Here is a 19686-nt window from a genome sequence, read left to right as displayed (position 1 = left end):
CAAATGCATGGCAGAGGCAGTATGATGTGGATCAGTGTGAGGTTATCCACTTTGATGGCAAAAACAGGAAGGAAGATTATTATCTGAATGGTGACAGATTAGTAAAAGGGAAGGTGCAACGAGACCTGGGTGTCATAGTACATCAGTCATTGAAGGTAGGCATGTAGGTACAGTACAGCAGGCAGTAAAGAAAGCACATGGCATGCTGGCCTTCATAGCGAGGGGATTTGAGTATAGGAGCAGGGAGGTCTGACTACAGTTATACAGGGCCTTGGTGAGACCACGCCTTGGGGCCAAGTTTCGGCCTGAGTTGCTCCTGTTTTTTTGGAGTAACTGGTTTAGAATGGAATACCTTAGAAATTGCAATTCTCGGCATTTAGTTTGTTCCAGTTCTAGTCAATTAGAACAGTTTCAATTTGGAACAGATTTTTTTTTTCAAAAGGGGGCATGTGCGGCCACTTACGCCCATTTTGAAAGTTTCGGCAGTGAAAACTTACTCCAAACTAACTTAGAATGGAGTAAGTGTAGATTTTTGTACGCTCAGAAAAACCTTGCCTACACTTAGAAAATCAGGCGTAGGTTACAAATCAGGCGTAGGGAATGGCGGGGGGTGGGGGTGGGGAAGGGTTTAAAGAGAAGTTTGCAAACATTAAACACTTCAGTTTTACAAATAAAGAGCCATCATCAATAATAAATGATAAATACATCAATAAATCAACCAGTAAACCAACCAAAAAAAAATTAATAAAAAATAAAAAAAATTTAAAAATCAATAAATAAAACATTTTCTACTTACCGACTGCAGCACCGGGAGCCCTCCAACAGCGTGCTGGGACGGCCCCCCCCCCCCCCCCCACCCCCCAACCCCCCAGTGTGTCTCTGTCAGTGTGTGTATGTGTTTCTCTCACTCTCTGTCTGTCAGTGTCTGTGTTTCTGACAGCGAGGGGAGGGGAGGGGGGGGCTGGGAGGAGGAGGGGGAGGAGGGGGGGGAACAGGTCGAGGGTGGAGGGGTGGGGGAGGAAGGGGGAGAGGGGGGGAGAGGGAGGGAGGGAGGGGAAGAGGGGGGAGGGAGGGAGAGGAGGGAGAGAAGGGAGAGGGGAGAGAGGGGAGGGGGGTGAGGGAGAGAGGTGAGGGAGAGGGGGGAGGAAGAGAAGGGGGGAGAGAGAGAAAGGGGGGAGAGAGGGGAGGGAGAGAAGTGGGGGGGGTGTGGGGGAGAAGGGAGGAGAGGGAGGCTGAACAGGCCGGGCCCGGCCCGGCCGGGCCCAAGACTTCAGGCCCAGCACCGTATTTACAGGTAGGTAGCTGGGGGTCGGGTCGGGTTGGGTCCGGGGGTGGGGGGGAGGGTGGGAGTGGGAGTCTGTTTGGGTCGGGTCCGGTCTGGGGGCGGGGGAGCGCGGGTCCGGGGGACGGGGGGACAGGGGGGAGGGGGAGTGGGAGTCTGTTCGGGTCGGATCGGGTCCGGTCCGGGGGCGGGGGGGGATCGGGTCCGGGGCGGGGGGATCGGGTCCGGGGCAGGGGTATCGGGTCCGGGGCGGGGGTATCGGGTCCGGGGAAGGGGGGGGATCGGGTTCGGGGTCGGGTCGGGTCTGGGGCGGGGGAGTGGGAGTCAGGTCGTGTCTGGGAGTGGGAGGGGGAGCAGGGGTTTGGTCCGGGGTCGGGTCGGGTCCGGAGGGGAGCGGAGCTCGGGTCCGGTCTGGGGGCGGGGTCCGGTCCGGGGGCGGGGGAGGGGGGGAGCAGGTGTCGGGACCGGTCCAGGGCGGGGAAGTATAATCGGGTCAGGAGGAAGCAGAAGCTGGGCATGGGAGGTGCAGCCTGATCCATGCAGCCCCAGTGAGGCCATTCGGCCAGGGCTAGGGGCTGCATGCTTCGGGCCCCTCCCACACAGTTTTGGGCGCCTGGAGCTACTGCACATGCGCGCCCACTGTAGCGCGCATGTCCAGAGTTCCCGGCACTGTTTTCAGCGCAGGGACCTGGCTCCGCCCCCCAAAGCTCGTGCTGCGCCGCACCCAGCTCCAGAGGACCTGCAGGGAGTCGGAGAATAGGTAAGTATTTTTTAGGCGCACTTTGTGCCGCGAAAAACAGGCGTCCAGGTCGGGGCTGCGCCATTCTAGGCGCGGCCCGAAACTTGGGCCCTTTGAGTATTGTGTGCAGTTTTGGTCTCCTAATCTGAGGAAGGACATTCTTCCTATTGAGGGAGTGCAGCGAAGGTTCACCAGACTGATTCCCGGGATGGCAGGACTGACATATGAAGAAGGACTGGATCGACTCGGCTTATATTCACTGGAATTTAGAAGAATGAGAGGGGATCTCATTGAAACATATAAAATTCTGACGGGATTGGACAGGTTAGATGCAGGAAGAATGTTCCCGATGTTGGGGAAGTCCAGAACCAGGGGTCACAGTCGAAGGATAAGGGGTAAGCCATTTATGACCGAGATGAGGAGAAACTTCTTCACTCAGAGAATTGTGAACCTTGGAATTCTCTACCACAGAAAGTTGTTGAGACCAGTTCATTAGATATATTCAAAAAGATGCGGCCTTTACGGCTGAAGGGATCAAGATGTATGGACAGAAAGCAGGAATGGGGTACTGAATTTGCATGATCAGCCATGATCTTATTGAAAGGTGGTGCAGGCTCGAAGGGCCGAATGGCCTACTCCTGCACCTATTTTCTATGTTTCTATATTAGACAGAGAGAGAGAGAGAGTTTCCACTATAAGACAGTCACCAAGTCATCAAGTAGGGAATTCAGAAGAAATTTCTTTATCCAGAAAGTGGTGAGAATGTGGAACTCCCAATCACAGGGTGTAGTTGAGGCCAAAAGTACAAATGCATTTAAGAGGAAGCTAGATAAGTATATGAGGGAGAAGGGAATAGAGGGTTCTGCTGATAGAGTTAGATGAAGGATGGGAGGAGGCTCGAGTGAAGTATAATGGCTGGCACAATCTGGATGGGTCGAATGGCCTGTTTCTGTGCTGTATATTCTATGTACCTAGATTTGTATGCATTTTGCTATTGGAAAAATTACTTTTGTGACTATAGTACATAACCATATGATGCCATACATCCTCAGGTTTTTTTTTCTGTCTTGCTCAATCATCTATGTCGCTAATGAATTTCACTCCAAAATATACAGATGGTAACTGCAGGAACAAAAAAACTTAGCGGAAAATAGCTTAAACTGGCTGTGGTGATAAATTTAAACACTACTTGGTCCATAATATAAAAAATACAATGTGACTGGCTGAGATACAAGCCAGTAATTGAATCTCAGAGATGTGCTGAGGTTGAAAAATCGCTCAAGCTTTGCTCTTGCAATATATATCATCAGAACCCAGTGATTCTATTACTGCCGTATATGTCACCACTAGCTATTTCTGTCCTATATGTAATGCAGTTTGATTTTTTTAATTAAAAGGTTACACTGTCAAACCTGGATTTCCTTTCTGTTGGGGAGCTAGCGGTAGAGCGGGAATGCAACCTGCAAATTCTACAAAGGGGTTTCAAGGAGTTAAGTTTTAGATTAAGACGCAGAATCTCATGGATTACTCCGAATGCTTTGGGTTGAATCAGCCCTTTATTTATTCACTGCTTCACAAAAATGAAACTGATGTCAAGGTGGTATTTTGAATATTGTTAGATTTCTGGCAAAGCTAATATATATTGATCTGAAGTAAGAACAACACAACGACTTCAGATCCAGTGGAGATTCAAACAATCCAGGAAAACCATTCTACAAATTTCCCAGCCGATAATATTCCTTCCCATGCTTTCAAGCTGGTTTGAAAATATGAAACCTCCACCACCCAAGACAGCACAGGGACGCGGTAGCGAAAGAATACAGGGTCTCACTGCAGTTTCTTCCTGGGGCCCTCAACTGCTATGCAGGATGGGTTTGGGGTGGTAAAACCACTCCTGATAGAGGTATAGGGAAATACAGTTCTGATGCAGCCTTTAAAAGCTACAGTCAGTTAAAGGGCATCATCACTCTACAAGAATGGCAGAAACAGGTCAGGATTGACAACAGCTAGAAAGGCAATCAGATCCTTAGATACATCGCTGGACTTTCTTTTGGCAGAAGTCAGGACCAGAAGAGCAAGACTGTTGAGCATTGAGTGCAGGAAGCCCCATAAGAGTCTGGAGGATACGAGACAATGTTACCACCCCAAGAACTTCCACACAATGCCAGAAGAGATTCAATAACCTCACAAGAGGCACTCTTTCCACGACACATCCTATACCACAGACAGCCTTACTTCTCCTTACTTCTCTTACGCAGCATCTGGGGAACTCTCCGCTGCAAAGGGTAACCTCACAATCACCTCCTTTACTCAAAACCACTCTACAAATTCACATTGCCTGTCAGAAGGGCTACAGCTAGTCTTCAAAGACACTTCATTTATAGGGACAATGCACGTCCACGTCTCATTATCATTGGATCCATGCATATAGGGAAAGCCATTCACCTGCACTGAACATTGTCTTCGCTCTCTACAAAAGTAAAAGATGACCTACAACCAGCTCCAAAGAAATGTGAACAGGGGAAGCACCAGCGTAGAAAACCGAGTGCACATGAAGAAAAGATACTGCATATGACAGGCAGGAAAACAAGAAAATCTCTGGAAGAGGGTGAGGCTGGTAGCAAGGTGGTTGGGAAATGTTCTCATAGGTGGTCTCAGCTTTAAGTGTTTTCTCAAAGTATTGCAATGTCCATAGTTACCATTAAAATGAAATTTGTGAGAATGAAATTAGTTCTTGCTATTGTTGCCTCGTCCCATATCATATTGTTCCTGTTTACATGATAAAAAACAAAACAAAACAGAACACTGCCTAAACATAACTCTCTGGACAATAGAATTTAGAAGGAATTCTTGAAAGAAAAACATATAGCATGAGCCAACTGCCCGGCTGGCAAATTTGACTCATAGTTTGCGGCGGCGCAAAAAGTTACTGCCCCGCTATCTAGTTTCACTGAGATAATGACATCAATCATCATGCAATGTTCCGCTACCACCTCGGATGCAAAATTCATCCTACGCCTCATTTAACGCCGCCCCAGGAAACATCTGAAAAATCAGGCGTTCCCACTGTGCAGCAGGTGGTATTGGCAGCGTATTTAAATGGAGGGAGAGGCTCCTACATCGTAGGTCACATTGACTGCAACTTTTGCACGCATCACACTGTGTGAAGCTCCAACTTGCAAACGACATTTTTATCTGCCATTACAGTGCCCTTACAACTTCAGTGAGAGAATTTAATGGGGGCATTACTAGTTTGGCTGCATGCTATTGCCAGGCAGCCTCAAGCTGGAAGAAGGGCTCTTGGCCATGTCGGCCCACGGATGAGGAGAGGCCGAAGACATCTGGGGAGGAGTGCTTACCCGCCATGGGTTTACAGGCACCAACGCTCATACCTCCAGCTCTCTGAGGAGCAGTGTGTGAGAAGGCTGCGCTTCCGAAAGAAAGTGCTGACAGAAATATGCCATCTCCTACAGGCAGACCGATGCCTGAACCACTCCCCTCAACAGGTATCCAAATTCATTATGGTGTGCTGCATGTTGCACAACTTGGCCATCATGAGGGGCTTGGTATTGCCAGTGGGGATTGCATGCTCACCTCAGGAGGAGGAGAAGGACAATGAAGAGAAGCCTAGCAAGGTGGGTGGCAGCGTGGAGATGCAGCTGGATCAAGAGTCGCTCAGCGCCAGCTCATAATGGACCGGTTCTCCTAAATGGAGGAAACTGAGGGATGGAGCTAATACTGGAGACGCTATGTACCCGCATAAACATCCCCGTGAAAGTTGGAATGATACCAAGACACCAATAGCAAAGGATGAATCAGAAATGTTATTGCAACAAAGTAACAAAAACTCCCCCATATAATATACAATGTTATGTTGCAGGGCACTGAGCAGCAATGAAGTTCCTTAAATCAACAACACTTATTTAAAGCCACGATTTTTGGCTGGTACGCAAAATCTTCTTTGTGTAACACCTGATTTTGCGCCCCCGTTCATGGAACCTCATTTTTTGCTGAATTTTGCAAACGAGGATGCAAACTTTTTCCAGGCGGTATCAGGACTGCCCCCTCCGCCATTATGCCCCCGAAATCTCAAAAGCCGAAAAACCAGTCACAATTTTGGTATTTTAAAATTATCTATTATCTTTTCTCTCCATAGCCTATGCTTTCTGGGGTCTGAGGCTCAACTTTTGCTACAATTCTGTAGCTTGCATTGTCTTTCCTGCAAATGTAGAGACTCAACCGATCAGCAAATAACAACATATCGAATGCACTAGTCTTATTTTGATGTGTGTGTGTATGTGTGTGTATGTTTGAGAGAAAGAAAGAGAAATTACAGCATACTATTTACTGGCTGTTGTACCTTGTTTTGTGCTATATGTTAAAAAGTTAATTAAGCTAAGCAACAGAGGTAGCATTTCCTCATTCTTATTTTAATTCAATAAAACAAATGTTGAGTTTGCAATCAAACAGAAAGCTTCAAGTTATTTCATCTGTGTTACGCTGACAGTTAGAAAATGTAAAGGGTGGAACTTTCAACTTTGGCAATATCAAATTGGCCGAACGTTATAACCCCTACTTGATTTTCCTTCGCTTGGAAATAAGGTGGGGTGAATAATGGATGGCCTGTTTTACGCCCTTGCAAAAGATTCTAATTGCTGGCACCTGTTAGACAGGGTAGAAAAGAAATAGGAGCGGAGGCAGACAGAGTCTTTCCATAATATGATTTGTTTTTGTAGCAGATAGAAAGTTGAATTATGAAAGCAAACAATGCCACTTTGAGTAAAATGCATAGGAAGGGAAGGGAGAATGGAAGAAGGGAAAAGCATTGAGATGAGGGAATCTCTGGTCTCTCATCGCCCATCTTTGGGGGCAAGTAATTCGGAGTGGGAAAGTAGATGGAGAGTGAAGAGTGAGGTGAGCGACAGTGAATTGAGGATATGGGGCAGTAATAGCATTAGTGGTAGCAATAGGAGTGCAGGGGTGATAGGAAAGGGAAGAAGTAGTAGTAAGACAAAGGTGAAAGGGAGTCAGTGGGAGGGCGAGTGTTGGAAAGGGCACTACTGAGGACAATATTTTCCCACAACTGCCACCAGTAAATAGAGACTGCAGCAATTAGCAGCTCCCTTCCCCATCATGCCACCCATCATCAACTCCCGCCTGAAAGTAAAGAAGAAAACAACAGGCAGAGAAGAACAGAATGAAAAGCAAAGAGTTAGGGAGAGAGATACAGAAGAGAAAGAAAAAGAGAGTGACAGAAGCAGGGTGATGTCAGGAAGCACTTCTTCACACAAAGAGTTGTGAAAATCTAGAACTCTCCTCCAAAAAGCTGTTGAGGCTAGGTCAATTGAAAATTTCAAAACTAAGATTGATAAATTTTTATTAGGCAAGGATATTAAATATTACAGAACCAAGGCAGGAAGTTGGAGTTAAGATATAGATCAGCCATGGTCTAATGGAATGGAGGAACAGGCCACGAGGAGTTGAATGGCCTGGTCCTGTTCCTATGAGATAGAGAGAAACAGCAACACAAAGGAAAACAGAAACTGGTAAGAGAGGGACCATATTCTCTCACTTATTGGAGTGAGCTTCCATGATGGTTTTCCAGATCATCCATCATATGTTTGGTCAAAGAGCCACAGAAACTCTGGAAAATAGTCGCCAATGGCATTTTTCCAGAATTTCGACAGCTCTTCTGTCGAAGTTATGGCCATCAGGAAAATGTGGTAGAAATTCACCCCCACAGTGTATAATGCCATGATAGATCCTCTAATATTTATTAATTGTTCTCACCTATATAAGACTCCTTGCTTCCTATTCATCTCCACTGTGGCCGTGGAATGTTTTCCTCCATTCAAGATTTCTGATCTCAACTGCCAGGTTTCAGGGTTTTTTGGCCACATATTTTTCAGGTTCACTCCTTTTTTGGCCTTTACCCTGCAAAATATTGAACAAAATAAGCAGTCAGACAAACACAGTGGAACTATTAACTCAACAAAGTGAAACACTCTGATGTTCTGATTCATTCAGCATATCATAGATTCCTGTTACAACAAAATTACTGCCCATTTACAATAAGAACTCAGAATAGTGAAGTGCATTTTACAAATCAATCAGATCAATCTCATTGTGCATATTCAATAAATGTTTCCAACACACTTCTAAAAGGCATTAATTAAAATTTAGCTGCAGGAAACATAGAAATTAAGAATTATTTTAATTGTTCTTAGTGAACAATAAGTTGGATGAAAAACAGAAAATGCTGCAAATACACTGGACAGGCAACTAGGCTTATTTAGTAATATTAGTATTATTAATATGAATATGCCCTATGAAAAATTACACTTAACCAATATGCTTTAATGTTGTGTGATATTTTTAATGGATCATCTCAAATGACACTCCCTACTACCACCACAACTGACAGACCTGTAATCATAAATAGTACTTCACACTAGCAAAATTTTACATACTCATCATTACACTTTTCTACAATCCTCATGACAATGGAGTTAGAAGAAATAGTAGTAGAAATTAGACCAGACAATGCTTTTGAAAGTACTCTGCTGGCTGTCACTGTTGACACAGAACCTATTCATAAAAATGCTACTGTCTCCGTTAGACACAAAAACAATAAAAATGCTGGACTGATACCTTTGAGCTGTGTAAACATTTGATTTATAAAGGGTATTCAATGCCTTTCATGAAATATGATTTTTATTTCGACAAGTTAGGCAGGCTGGATATCTCATAAGAGAGCAGCAGCTTGCTTCACAAAGAAAGCAAAAACCATATTTCAGAGTGGCATTCACAGTGATGTTATGAAGTCTGGTGACACTGCAAATGAAAGTAAGAAAAACATTTCCACAGTTGTCCTCACACAAGTGTGATAAATATAAGATGCATTACATTGGATAAGGCTGCAAGCATAACTTAACAGCCTGTATGAGGGTATGAGGTACATAGATCTGACTGACTGATGGTTTGTATCTCTATAAATCATGTATGGCAAAAAATTTCCCAGTGCACTAAACATGGGTAAATAGTGGTCTACTTTTGATTTCCGTGAGTTATAACTCATATACTGCAATATACTATTTTACTAAATGTGATTCGAGGGAGTCTGAGCATGTCATAACAGAAATAGAAATGAACAGCATCATGCTTGTTATAAATCTGCAGAAGCATCCTTTCATGGGTTAAGTAATTACTTAATAATTACATAGCGTCCAAAGGCCTTGAAACCTTTGTGAAGTAAATTTTTGCACAAATGGAGTGCAAAGAGCAGTGGAAAATATGTTTCATTGAAAAGCTCAGGGGCTAAAAATTCACCATAGCCCGGTTTGAGGCAGTGACACTCCCTGGTCGCTAACTTTAGAGACGGGTGATGTTTACCGCTTCCAACCGGGATATTGATTTTTAGCGCCCCAAGAGGGGAGTGGAGCATGAAGGGAAGCGTTCTACACTCCTCTTAGGGTGCTAACCCTGATTCTTGGGGCGCTATTGTGGGAGCGCTGCTGAAATTGTGCCGGTAGGAAACTGGCATCCTAGTGCCTAAAGGGGAGGTCAGCTGGACCACCAGAAAACTGAAAAAAAATTGAAGGGAGGAATGTTTACATTAGCAATAGTGTTGAACAGCTAAGAGAGTTAAATGAATATAAATGAAGTCCACTCTAAACACTCACCTGCATCATCCACTGAAATATCGTCCTGGGAGCTTCTTCGGGACATCTGCTTTCCCTATTGGAATTAGCGCCAGACATTATGGCAGGCGAGACCATTCAGGTTCACGGTTGCGGCACTAAAGCAACATTGCACACTCACTGACGTCACCAAGTGGGTGGCGCTAGGGTGTGCAGTGCTACTTGTTAGCACCGCCACTAAACTTCCACTGCAGGCCGCGGGAGGCACTGACAGCGCGGAGCTCGTCCAGTAAGAGCTTAGTGGCCCTTAGCGCACCTTTCGGGTGTAAAGCCAGGTTAGAGATAGCTTGAGGTGGCTGGAACGGAATTTAGAAATCCAGTTGTCATATAAAGAAAGACTTACATTTATATTGTGCCTTTCATGACCTTAGGACATCTCAAAGTACTTTACAGCCAATCAAGTACTTTTGGAGTGCAGTCACTGTTGTAATGTAGGAAACGTGGCAGCCAATTTGCTCACAGCAAGCTCCCACAAACAGCAATGTGATAATGACATGATAATCTTTTTTTTTGTTATGTTGATCGAGGGATAAATATTGGACATCAGGGATAACTCCCCTGCTCTTCTTCGAAATAATGCCATGGGATCTTTTACGTCCATCTAAGAGAGCAGGCGGGGCCTTAGCTTAGCGTCTCATCAAAAAGACAACACCTCCGATAGTGCAACAATCCCTCAGCACTGCACTGGAGTGTCAGCCTAGATTTGTGTGCACAAGTCTCTGGAGTGGGACTTAAGAGTCATGATCCATATCAGAACAAACAACTAAGGTAGGAACAAAGAGGAGGTCCTGCTGAGGGAGTATCAGGAGTTAGGAGCTAAATTAAGGGGAATATTTTCTGGATTATTGCCTAAGCCATGTGCAAATTGGCAAAGAGACAGACAGATAGGGAGAATTAACATGTGGCTAAAGGCCTGGTGTGGTAAAGAGGGGTTCCTTTTCATGGGACACTGGCACGAGTACTGGAACAGGAAGGAGCTGTACCAATGGGACGGGCTACACCTGAACTGGAATAGGACAAGTGTCCTCGCGAAACGGTTAAATAGGGAGGTGGCAAAGGCATTTAACTAGTAAAATGGGGGGGGGGGGGGGGGAGGTGGCAGGGATCTACAAGAAATGAAACTAGCCTAAATATAAACAAAACAGGAAATGAGAGCACAGGACAGACTAAACTAAGGGAGAACATAAATAGCCAGGGAATAAATAGTTATAGAACAGGATTGTAAAAAGATGGTTCAAAATAAAGTGAGAGGAACGACTATTAAAAATGAGTTAAACATTCTGTACAGAAATGCACACAGTGTCCGTAATAAAACAGAGGAACAGGAAGCAATAATACATTGCAAGGAACAAAATATAGTAGGGATTACTGAGACGTGGCTGCAGAAAAATCAGGACTACAAATTAAACTTTGCAGGGTATGACATATTTAGAAAAGATAGAAGGGAGAAAGGGGAAGTGGAGTAGCTGTACTTATTAGATATAACATAATGGCAGTCGAAAAAAGTGACACAGCCCTTTGTAAGACAGAAATAGAATCCAGATAGAGATAAAAGATAATAAAGGATCAATCACACTTATAGGGGTATTCTACAGACCACCTAATAGTGGAGGGAGGTGGAAGAAGAAATCAGGGAAATGAGTAAAAAGTATAGAATAATAATTATGAAGGATTTCAACTATGCCAAAATTAATTGGCCAGAAGAGATAGGTAAAGGGGATGAGGAAATGGAGTTCCTACAATGCGTACAGGACTTCTTTCCAACCCAGTATGTAAGAAACCGAACAACGGAGGATTTGCTACTGGATCTGGTAATGGCGACTGAACCAGAGCAGATAAGAGAAGTAAAAGTAGGGGAACATCTAGGTAATAGTGACATAATATGATGCACTTTCAGATAAAAATTGAGAAGGACATAAGCATGACAAAGACCAGGGTAATCAATTGAAGAAAAGCCGATTTTATGGGGTTGAGAACAGAAATTGGGAAAATAAAATGGACAACAACGTTGGCAAACAATGTTGCAGAAAAGCAATGGGAAATATTTAAAATGGTGTTCAATAGAGTCCAGGAAAAATATATTCAGCTAAAAAACTAAAGCAAACTAAACACTAATGAGAGACCATGGATGAATAAAAACATGAGGGAAAGATTGAGGGTGAGGAAAGAGGCATACACTAAGTACATAGACAGCAGGGGAGAACATGACACGGGAGAATACAAAGAGATTAGAGAGAAGTCAACAAAATAATTTGGAAGGCAAAGAAGAACTATGAAATTAAATTATCAAGGAACATAAAACAAAATAGTAAAACATTCTACAGGCACATAAATAAAAAAAGGAAAGTTGGGATGAGAGTAAGGCCACTAAGGAATGGACAGGATAAAATCACAGGCAATGATAGCGAAATGACAGAAATATTAAATAATTAATTTGCTTCAGTCTATACCAGGTAGATAGATCAGGTGGACATGACATTGGAAGATGAGATTAGAAATTAAAATAACTGCATTTAAAATAAAAAGAGAAATATTAAATATACCAATCAAATTTAATGAGGATAAAACCCCTGGATTACATACATGTATTTTAAAAGAATCTACAAGAGATAGCAGTGGCACTATTACACATACTTAATAACATATATGTTAGCGGATAGCTAACATTATACCTATATTTAGGAAGGGGGATAGAACACGTCCAGAGAACTACAGACCAGTCAGCTTAAAATTGGTACCCTATAATAGGGAAAATAATGGAATCCCTACTAAAGGAGAAAATTGAAAAACATCTAGAAAGCCGAAAAATAATAATGAATAGTCAGCATGGATTTCAAAAGGGAAAGACTCGCTTGGCCAATCTCATTGAATTCTTTGAAGGGGTAAGAGAGAGTAGACAATGGTAATGCAGTAGATGAATTTTCCAAAAGACCTTTGATAAGGTGACTAATGAATAAGATCAGAGCGTGCGGAATTAGGGGACAAGTAGCAGAATGGATAACTAGTTGGCTGCAAGACAGAAAGTAGAAAGGATAAAGAGTAGCTATTCAGACTGATAGAAAGTGGAAAGTGGGGTCCCACAAGGATCAGTGCTGGGACCACTGTTGTTCACACTTAGTATTGATTTAGACTTGGGAATCAAAAATACAATTTCTAAATTTGCAGATGACACCAAATTGGGGGAGGGGAATAGTCAATATTGAGGAGGAGTGCAATAAATTACAAGAAGACATTAATAAACTTGCAGAATGGGCATATAATTGGCAAATTAATTTCAACACAGATAAGTGTGAGGTAATACATTTTGGTAAGAAAAATATGGTCACATATTGCTTGGAAAATAAGAATCTAAATGGGATAGATTATTAAAGGGATCTGGGAATACAAATACACTAATCACTAAAAGTAGGCCTAAAAAAAGCAAACCAAGCACGAGGGTTTATTTCTAGAGGGATAGAATTGAAAAGTAGAGAAGTTATGCTAAGCTTGTATTGAACCTTGGTTAGACCATACTTGGGAGTACTGTATACAGTTCTGGTCACCATATTATAAAAAGGATACAGAGGCACTGGAGAGGGTACAAAAAAGATATACAAGAATGATATCAGAAATGCGAGGTTATACATATCAGGAAAGGATGAATGGGTTTGATCTTTTTTCTCTTGGAAAAAGACTGAGGGGTAATCTAATAGAGATCTTTAAAATTATGAAAGGTTTTGATAGAGTAGACAAAGGGCTCAAAATTCAGTATGGCCTGGTTTGAAGCATTAACACCGCCTGGTTGCTAACTTTAGCTCCGGGCGATGTTTACAACCACTAACTGGGACATTCAGTTTTAGCGCCCCAAGAGGGGAGTGAGCCCCAAGAGGGGGGTGGAACCCGAAGGGAAGCGTTCCACACTCCTCTTAGGATGCTAACCCTGATTCCTGAGGCAGTAGCGCGGCATCGCAACTGAAGTTTTGGCTCTAGGAAACCGACATCCTAACGTCTAAAGGGGAGGTCCGATGGACTACCTGAAGACTGGAAAAAAATGGACTGGATCTCCTTTGAAGACTGATGCACACCAATCAAGATGAAATAAGTGCACAATAACTAAATGGAAATGCAAAAATTGCAACTTATGGACACCCACCTGCTCAGCTGAGAGGTTAGGGAATGCCTGTTTTCCCTGTCACAATTAGCGGCAGGCGCTAAGGCAGGCGAGCCCAATGAAGTTCATGACTGCGACGCTAATGATTGCACGCGCATCAATGTCACCAAGTGGGTGGTGCGAAAGTGCGCAGCGCTAACTGTTAGTGCTGCCGATGAACCTCTACTAAAGTTCCCAGGAGGTGCTGCCAGCGCGACGCTTGGTCGGTAGGAGCTTAGCAGCCCATCTCGGGCCCTAACGAATGGTGCAAAGCAACCACATTTTTACCCCTATATAGTGTTTCCATTTGCAGGGAAGAGCAAAACTAGAGGTCATCAATATAAAATAGTCACAGCCTTCCAGACTCCACACTGAGTTCAACAATTTCAGATCATAACCACTGCCCTTATTTCTTTAAGGACAGCAGCTGTTGTTAATGAATCTGTTCTTGCCATTTACACTCCTCGAGACCCATTTTAGTTTCTTTACTTGTCCCATTACCATCCCTTTTGCCTTGCACCGTTTGTCATTTAATCTCTCCTGCCTTTCACCCTATCACAGACTTTCCCTTTTGTTCTTTCCTCCCCTATCCCCTTTCCCTGCCTCCATACTTGTTTAAAACCTGTTACACCTCTAACATTTTCCAGTTCTGATAAAAGGTCATCAACCTGAAACATTAACTTTGTTTCTCTCTTAACCTGCTGAGCATTTTCAGCAAATTCTGTCTGATTTCAGATTTCCTGCATCTGCAGCATTTTGCTTTTGTATTAATATGATTGACATTGATGTGCCATTTTAGGATTTTGGACCATGCAGTCTGTGAACAATGAATTTCTCTGTACAGCTTTTCAATTGAAACCTCAAGTCAAATGGTCCCATGAGAACAGAAAGGATTCAACAAAGGATATTAAGGTAACTGCATATTATATCAAAAAGTGCATAGAAACACAAAAAAGGATGTGATTTTAAAACTTGGAAGCAATGCGAGAGCTGGCAGTTCAATTATAAGCTTAAAATTTGAAGTGCAGCTAGCAGGGTAACATCAATCGGCCTTCACTGCATGATGTAGGAGTCATTATGCTGCATGCATATGCTGTCAGTGCCATATGAGATGTTAAGACAATGCACACTGTTGTTTTTCTGTCAGATGGAGTTGGCATTCAATCATAGAGAATGGTTGCAGACAGACAGCAGGCCCAGCCAAGCTATAGTCCATAACCCTTTTGAGCAGGCGGCCCAGAGGGCATTGTGGCTAAGGAGCAGGAGGCAGCGTTCAAGATCATAGTTTGTTCCATTATTCTCAGTTTGTGCAATATTCACCAATAAATAGAACATTTATTAATATTAAGCCAGAAAGTTATGTTAAACCTATATAAAAAATATAGTTTTGCCCCAGTTGGAGTATTGTGTCCAATTCTGGGCACCGCACTTTAGGAAGGACGTGAAAGCTTTAGAGAGGGTACAGATCAGATTTACTAGCATGCTTCCAGGGATAGACTGAGAAGCTGACCTTGTTTTCCTTCGAGCAGAGAAGGCTAAGAGGAGATTTGAAAGAGGTGTTTAAAATCATGAAGGATTTCAATAGAATAAGTAAAAATAAATGTTTTCCAATGGCTGAAGGGTTGCTAAAGAGGAGGCACAAATTTAAGGTGATTGGCAAAAGAACCAGAGGAGACATAAAGAAAAACTGTTTTATGCAATGTTAGGATCTGGATTGCACTGTCTAACAGGGTAATGCATATAGATTCAATAGTTGCCTTCAAAAGGAAATTGAATCAATACTTAAAAGATTTTAAAAATTGCAGGGATATAGGGAAAGAGCAGGGGAGTGGAACTAACTAGATTGCTCTTCAAAAGAGCAGGCTCAGACTTGATGGGCCGAATGGTCTCCTTCTGTGCTGTGTGAATCTATGATTTACCAGAGCACAAAGAATAATAAAGCACACAATTGGGTACTGCCTTATCACTGCTGCCACAAAAGAGATTATTTGGGTTGCCAACTCACCAGGATTGTCCTGGAGTCTCCAGGAACCAAAGATTAATCGCCTGGACACTGCTGCGAACAATTGGATAAAAAAATCATTAGGGGAAATTGTGTGTGTTTATTTTTCATTTTCGTTGAACACTTTAATTTATTAGTTTTAAAAAATATTGGAGATGGGAACAAAAGGCTGTTTGATGGGCAGGATAATTGGAGAGAGGTTATGCGATGAAACTTTCAGGAATACGTCAATCCAGAGTTGAGTCCCTAACTCAATGGGGTCAGGTTTTGGGCTGCGCCTAGAACGGCGCAGCTCCGCGAGCCACACCTGATTTCCGCGCTCAAAACCGCGACGAAAACTTACCTCGGTATTCTCCACTCCCTCAGGTCGATCCAGGCCCTCGGCGCGGCGCAGCACGAGCTGTGGGGGGCGGAGCCAGGTCCCTGCGCTGAAAACAGTGCCGGGACCTCTGCACATGCGCGCTACAGTGGCCCTGGCCGAATGGGCTCACTGATCAGCTGACGCTCCCTCTGGCTCTGCTGCCCGCTACCCCCCGCCCCCCAGCTCCCGCTCAGCTGCCCGCTCCCTCCGCACCCCTCCAGCTTTTGATTGATTTATTGGTTGATTTATTGATTTATTTATCATTTATTATTGATGATGGCTCTTTATTTGTAAAAGTGATGTGTTTCATGTTTGTAAGCATCCCTCCACCCACCCCCCCCCACCGCCCCCCCCATTCCCTAAGCCTGATTTGTAACCTACGCCTGATTTTCTAAGTGTAGGCAAGGTTTTTCTGAGCGTACAAAAATCTACACTTACTCCATTCTAAGTTAGTTTGGAGTAAGTTTTCACTGCCTAAACTTTAAAAACAGGCGTAAGTGGCCGGACACGCCCCCTTTTGAAAAAAAAAATCTGTTCCAAAATGAAACCGTTCTAACTGACTAGAACTGGAGCAAACTAAATGCCGAGAATTGCAATTTCGAAGATACTCCATTCTAAACCAGGCTGAAACTTGACCCCTATATTACTACAACGCAAAGGAGTACCAGTTCAGAGATATACACCAGAGGTTCTGAGCCCTGAGCTAGTAGAAGAAATGAAAATTGAGATATGGATCATGGGCTAGAAAGGAAAGTGTTGTTAGCCAAAGAACAGCAAACTAGTGCAGTGTCCAATATAGTTAATGATGGTGTTGAGTTGGAATTCAGATTTAATAGAGCCTGCTTATAAATGGACGATACTATACAAGCACAAGCATCAACACTTGTCTCCATGGATAATATGATGCTAACTGCTGATATGGATGCCACTAGGTCTGAGTAATGGCCTAATTCATTACATTAATTCAACTCTCCTGAGAAGCACATACAGGTATGTTTGTTGAAGGGCATTGGTCTGCACTTGCAGAGATCAATAAACAAAAGGGTCCCACAAGTTTCGGGTTTCCACATGTGATGTGCATGCGCGAAAACCCAGAACTTGCGATGTCAAGATTCTACGTAAGTGGTAGTAGATACTCCTGAACATATCCTGAGGAAACAACTGCTACTGCATACAAAATTGCTGCTACAGGCACAGGGTCTTCTGAACCAGCACCACATGGAGGTAGCAGACCCTCACTATCCCAAGAAACTGGCTTGTAAACTTTCTATCCAATCCATACTTATTCCATCCATTATGCTGTAGCCACATCTACCCTCTCAGATTTACGTATAAAATCCTATGGCAATATTCAAAGTTGTTCAAAGGAGTTCTTCTAGTGCTGTGTTCAACATTTACCCCTCAACCAACATTGCTAAACAACTTGCATTTATATAGCGCCTTTAACATAGTGAAACGTCCCAAGATGCTTCACAGGAATATTATGAGATTTAAAAAAATTTGACACCGAGCCATATAAGTAGAAATTAGCGTAGGTGAGCAAAAGCTTGGTCAAAGAGGTATGTTTTAAGGAGCGTCTTGAACGAGCAAAGAGAGGTAGAGAAGCGTAGATGTTTAGGCAGGGAATTCCACAGCTTAGGGCCTAGGCAACAGAAGGCACAGCCACCAATGGTTGAGCGATTATAATCAGGGATGCTCAAGAGGACAGAATTAGAGGAGCGCAGACATCTCGGGGGGGTTGTGGAGCTGGAGGAGATTACAGCGATAGGGAAGGGCGAGGCCATGGAGGAATTTGAAAATAAAGATAGTAATTTTGAGATAGAGGCATTGCTTAACCAGAAGCTAATGTAGGTCAGTGAGCACAGGGTGATGGGTGAGCGGGACTTGGTGTGAGTTAGGACAAGGGCAGCTGAGTTTTTGATCACAGCTAGTTTACATAGGGTAGAATGTGGGAGACTAGTCAGGAGTGCGTTTAAATATTCAAGTCTAGAGATAACAAAGGCATGAGCTGAGGCAAGGGCGGAGACTGGCGATGTTACAAAGGTGGAAATAGGCAGTCTTAGTTATGCTGCGGATATTTGTAGAAAACTCAATTCAAGGTCAAATATGACACCAAGGTTGCCATCAATCTCATGTTTGATCATTTATTTAATTTCTGTCTGTGGGAGCTTGCTGTGAACCAATTTGTTGTTGCTTTTCCCTACATTGCAACAGTGACTACACTTCAAACAATACTTTATTGGCTCTAAAGCAATTTGGTACGTCCTGAGGTCATGAAAGGCACTATATAAATACAAGTTCTTTCTTTCTGTCTTTCTTTTTCTTTAGGGGTTAAGAATAGTACACAAAATATGCCACATTGTACATGTTCATGAAATAAAAGGGGCTGAATTTTCCTTGTGGTGGTGGGGTAGAACTTTTGCCCATTCTTCCTGGGGAGTGATAGTAACAGGTGCAGGAGGAAAGAAATGGAACAGGAGACAAGGCTCACACCACCTCTCCCCCACTGGCATTTACATGCAGCGGACAGGGAATGGGAAGCTGGTGCTGGTTCTGGCAGGAGCATAATCAAGCTCACGGCAGTACACTTCATTGCCTAATTTTCCTGCTACCATTTTTGCCACTATCCTGCTTGCTTTGGGTACAGTCAACAATGCCCCCTACCCTGAGAAAGATATCATCTATTAGATATTAAAATAGCAGCTAGGTCACTATGATTCACTTTAAAATCAATTGAAAACCCCTGTGTCAGATTCATCTACAACATTTTCCATTTAATAAGTGTCCACATTTATCTGCAGTCATCATCATCATCATAGGCAGTCCCTCGGAATCGAGGAAGACTTGCTTGCACTCCTGAAGTGAGTTCTTTGGTGGCTGAACAGTCCAATACGAGAGCCACAGACTCTGTCACAAGTGGGACAGATAGTCGCTGAGGGAAGGGGTGGGTGGGACTGGTTCGCCGCACGCTCTTTCAGCTGTCTGCGCTTGATTTCTGCATGCTCTCGGCGTTGAGACTCGAGGTGCTCAGCGCCCTCTCAGATGCACTTCCTCCACTTAGGGCGGTCTTGGGCCAGGGACTCCCAGGTGTCAGTGGGGATATTGCACTTTATCAGGGAGGCTTTGAGGGTGTCCTTGTAGCGTTTCCGCTGCCCACCTAACAGCATTACAGACGGCTCACGGCTGAGGTCCAACAAAAAATCCGAGACCTAAAGAACAGGTGGTGGATGAAGAAAGCACAGGAGATATAGCAGCTGGCTGACAACCATGATGTGCGAGGATTCTTCATTGCAGTCAAGGCCACCTACGGGCCAAATACCCAAGGCCCCACCCCACTGCTGGCCAAGAATGGGGAAACACTCATCAAGGACACCGAGGCAGTCAAGACCCGCTGGAAGGAGCACTTCGAAGATCTCCTCAATCGAGACTCTGCCTTTGCCTCGAGTGTTCTCGACTCCATCCCGCAGCATGCT

The 19686-nt window shown here is 43.8% G+C and overlaps 1 protein-coding gene across 2 annotated transcripts in view; it reads right to left on the bottom strand.

Moving 5' to 3' along the window:
* tmem132e (transmembrane protein 132E) overlaps positions 1–19686 on the bottom strand; it is a 999351-nt gene that overhangs the window by 462084 nt on the left and 517581 nt on the right. For both annotated transcript variants that reach the window (XM_070857286.1, XM_070857287.1), the window contains exon 3: positions 7812–7955. In XM_070857286.1, the coding sequence (XP_070713387.1) occupies positions 7812–7955 (144 nt within the window). The remainder of the gene's footprint in view (positions 1–7811; positions 7956–19686) is intronic.

The sequence above is a fragment of the Pristiophorus japonicus genome, chromosome 16 (assembly GCF_044704955.1).
Source record: "Pristiophorus japonicus isolate sPriJap1 chromosome 16, sPriJap1.hap1, whole genome shotgun sequence".
NCBI lineage: Eukaryota > Metazoa > Chordata > Chondrichthyes > Pristiophoridae > Pristiophorus > Pristiophorus japonicus.
The sequence above is the reverse complement of the archived record's forward strand: the minus strand, read 5'-3'. Positions and strand labels throughout refer to the sequence as shown.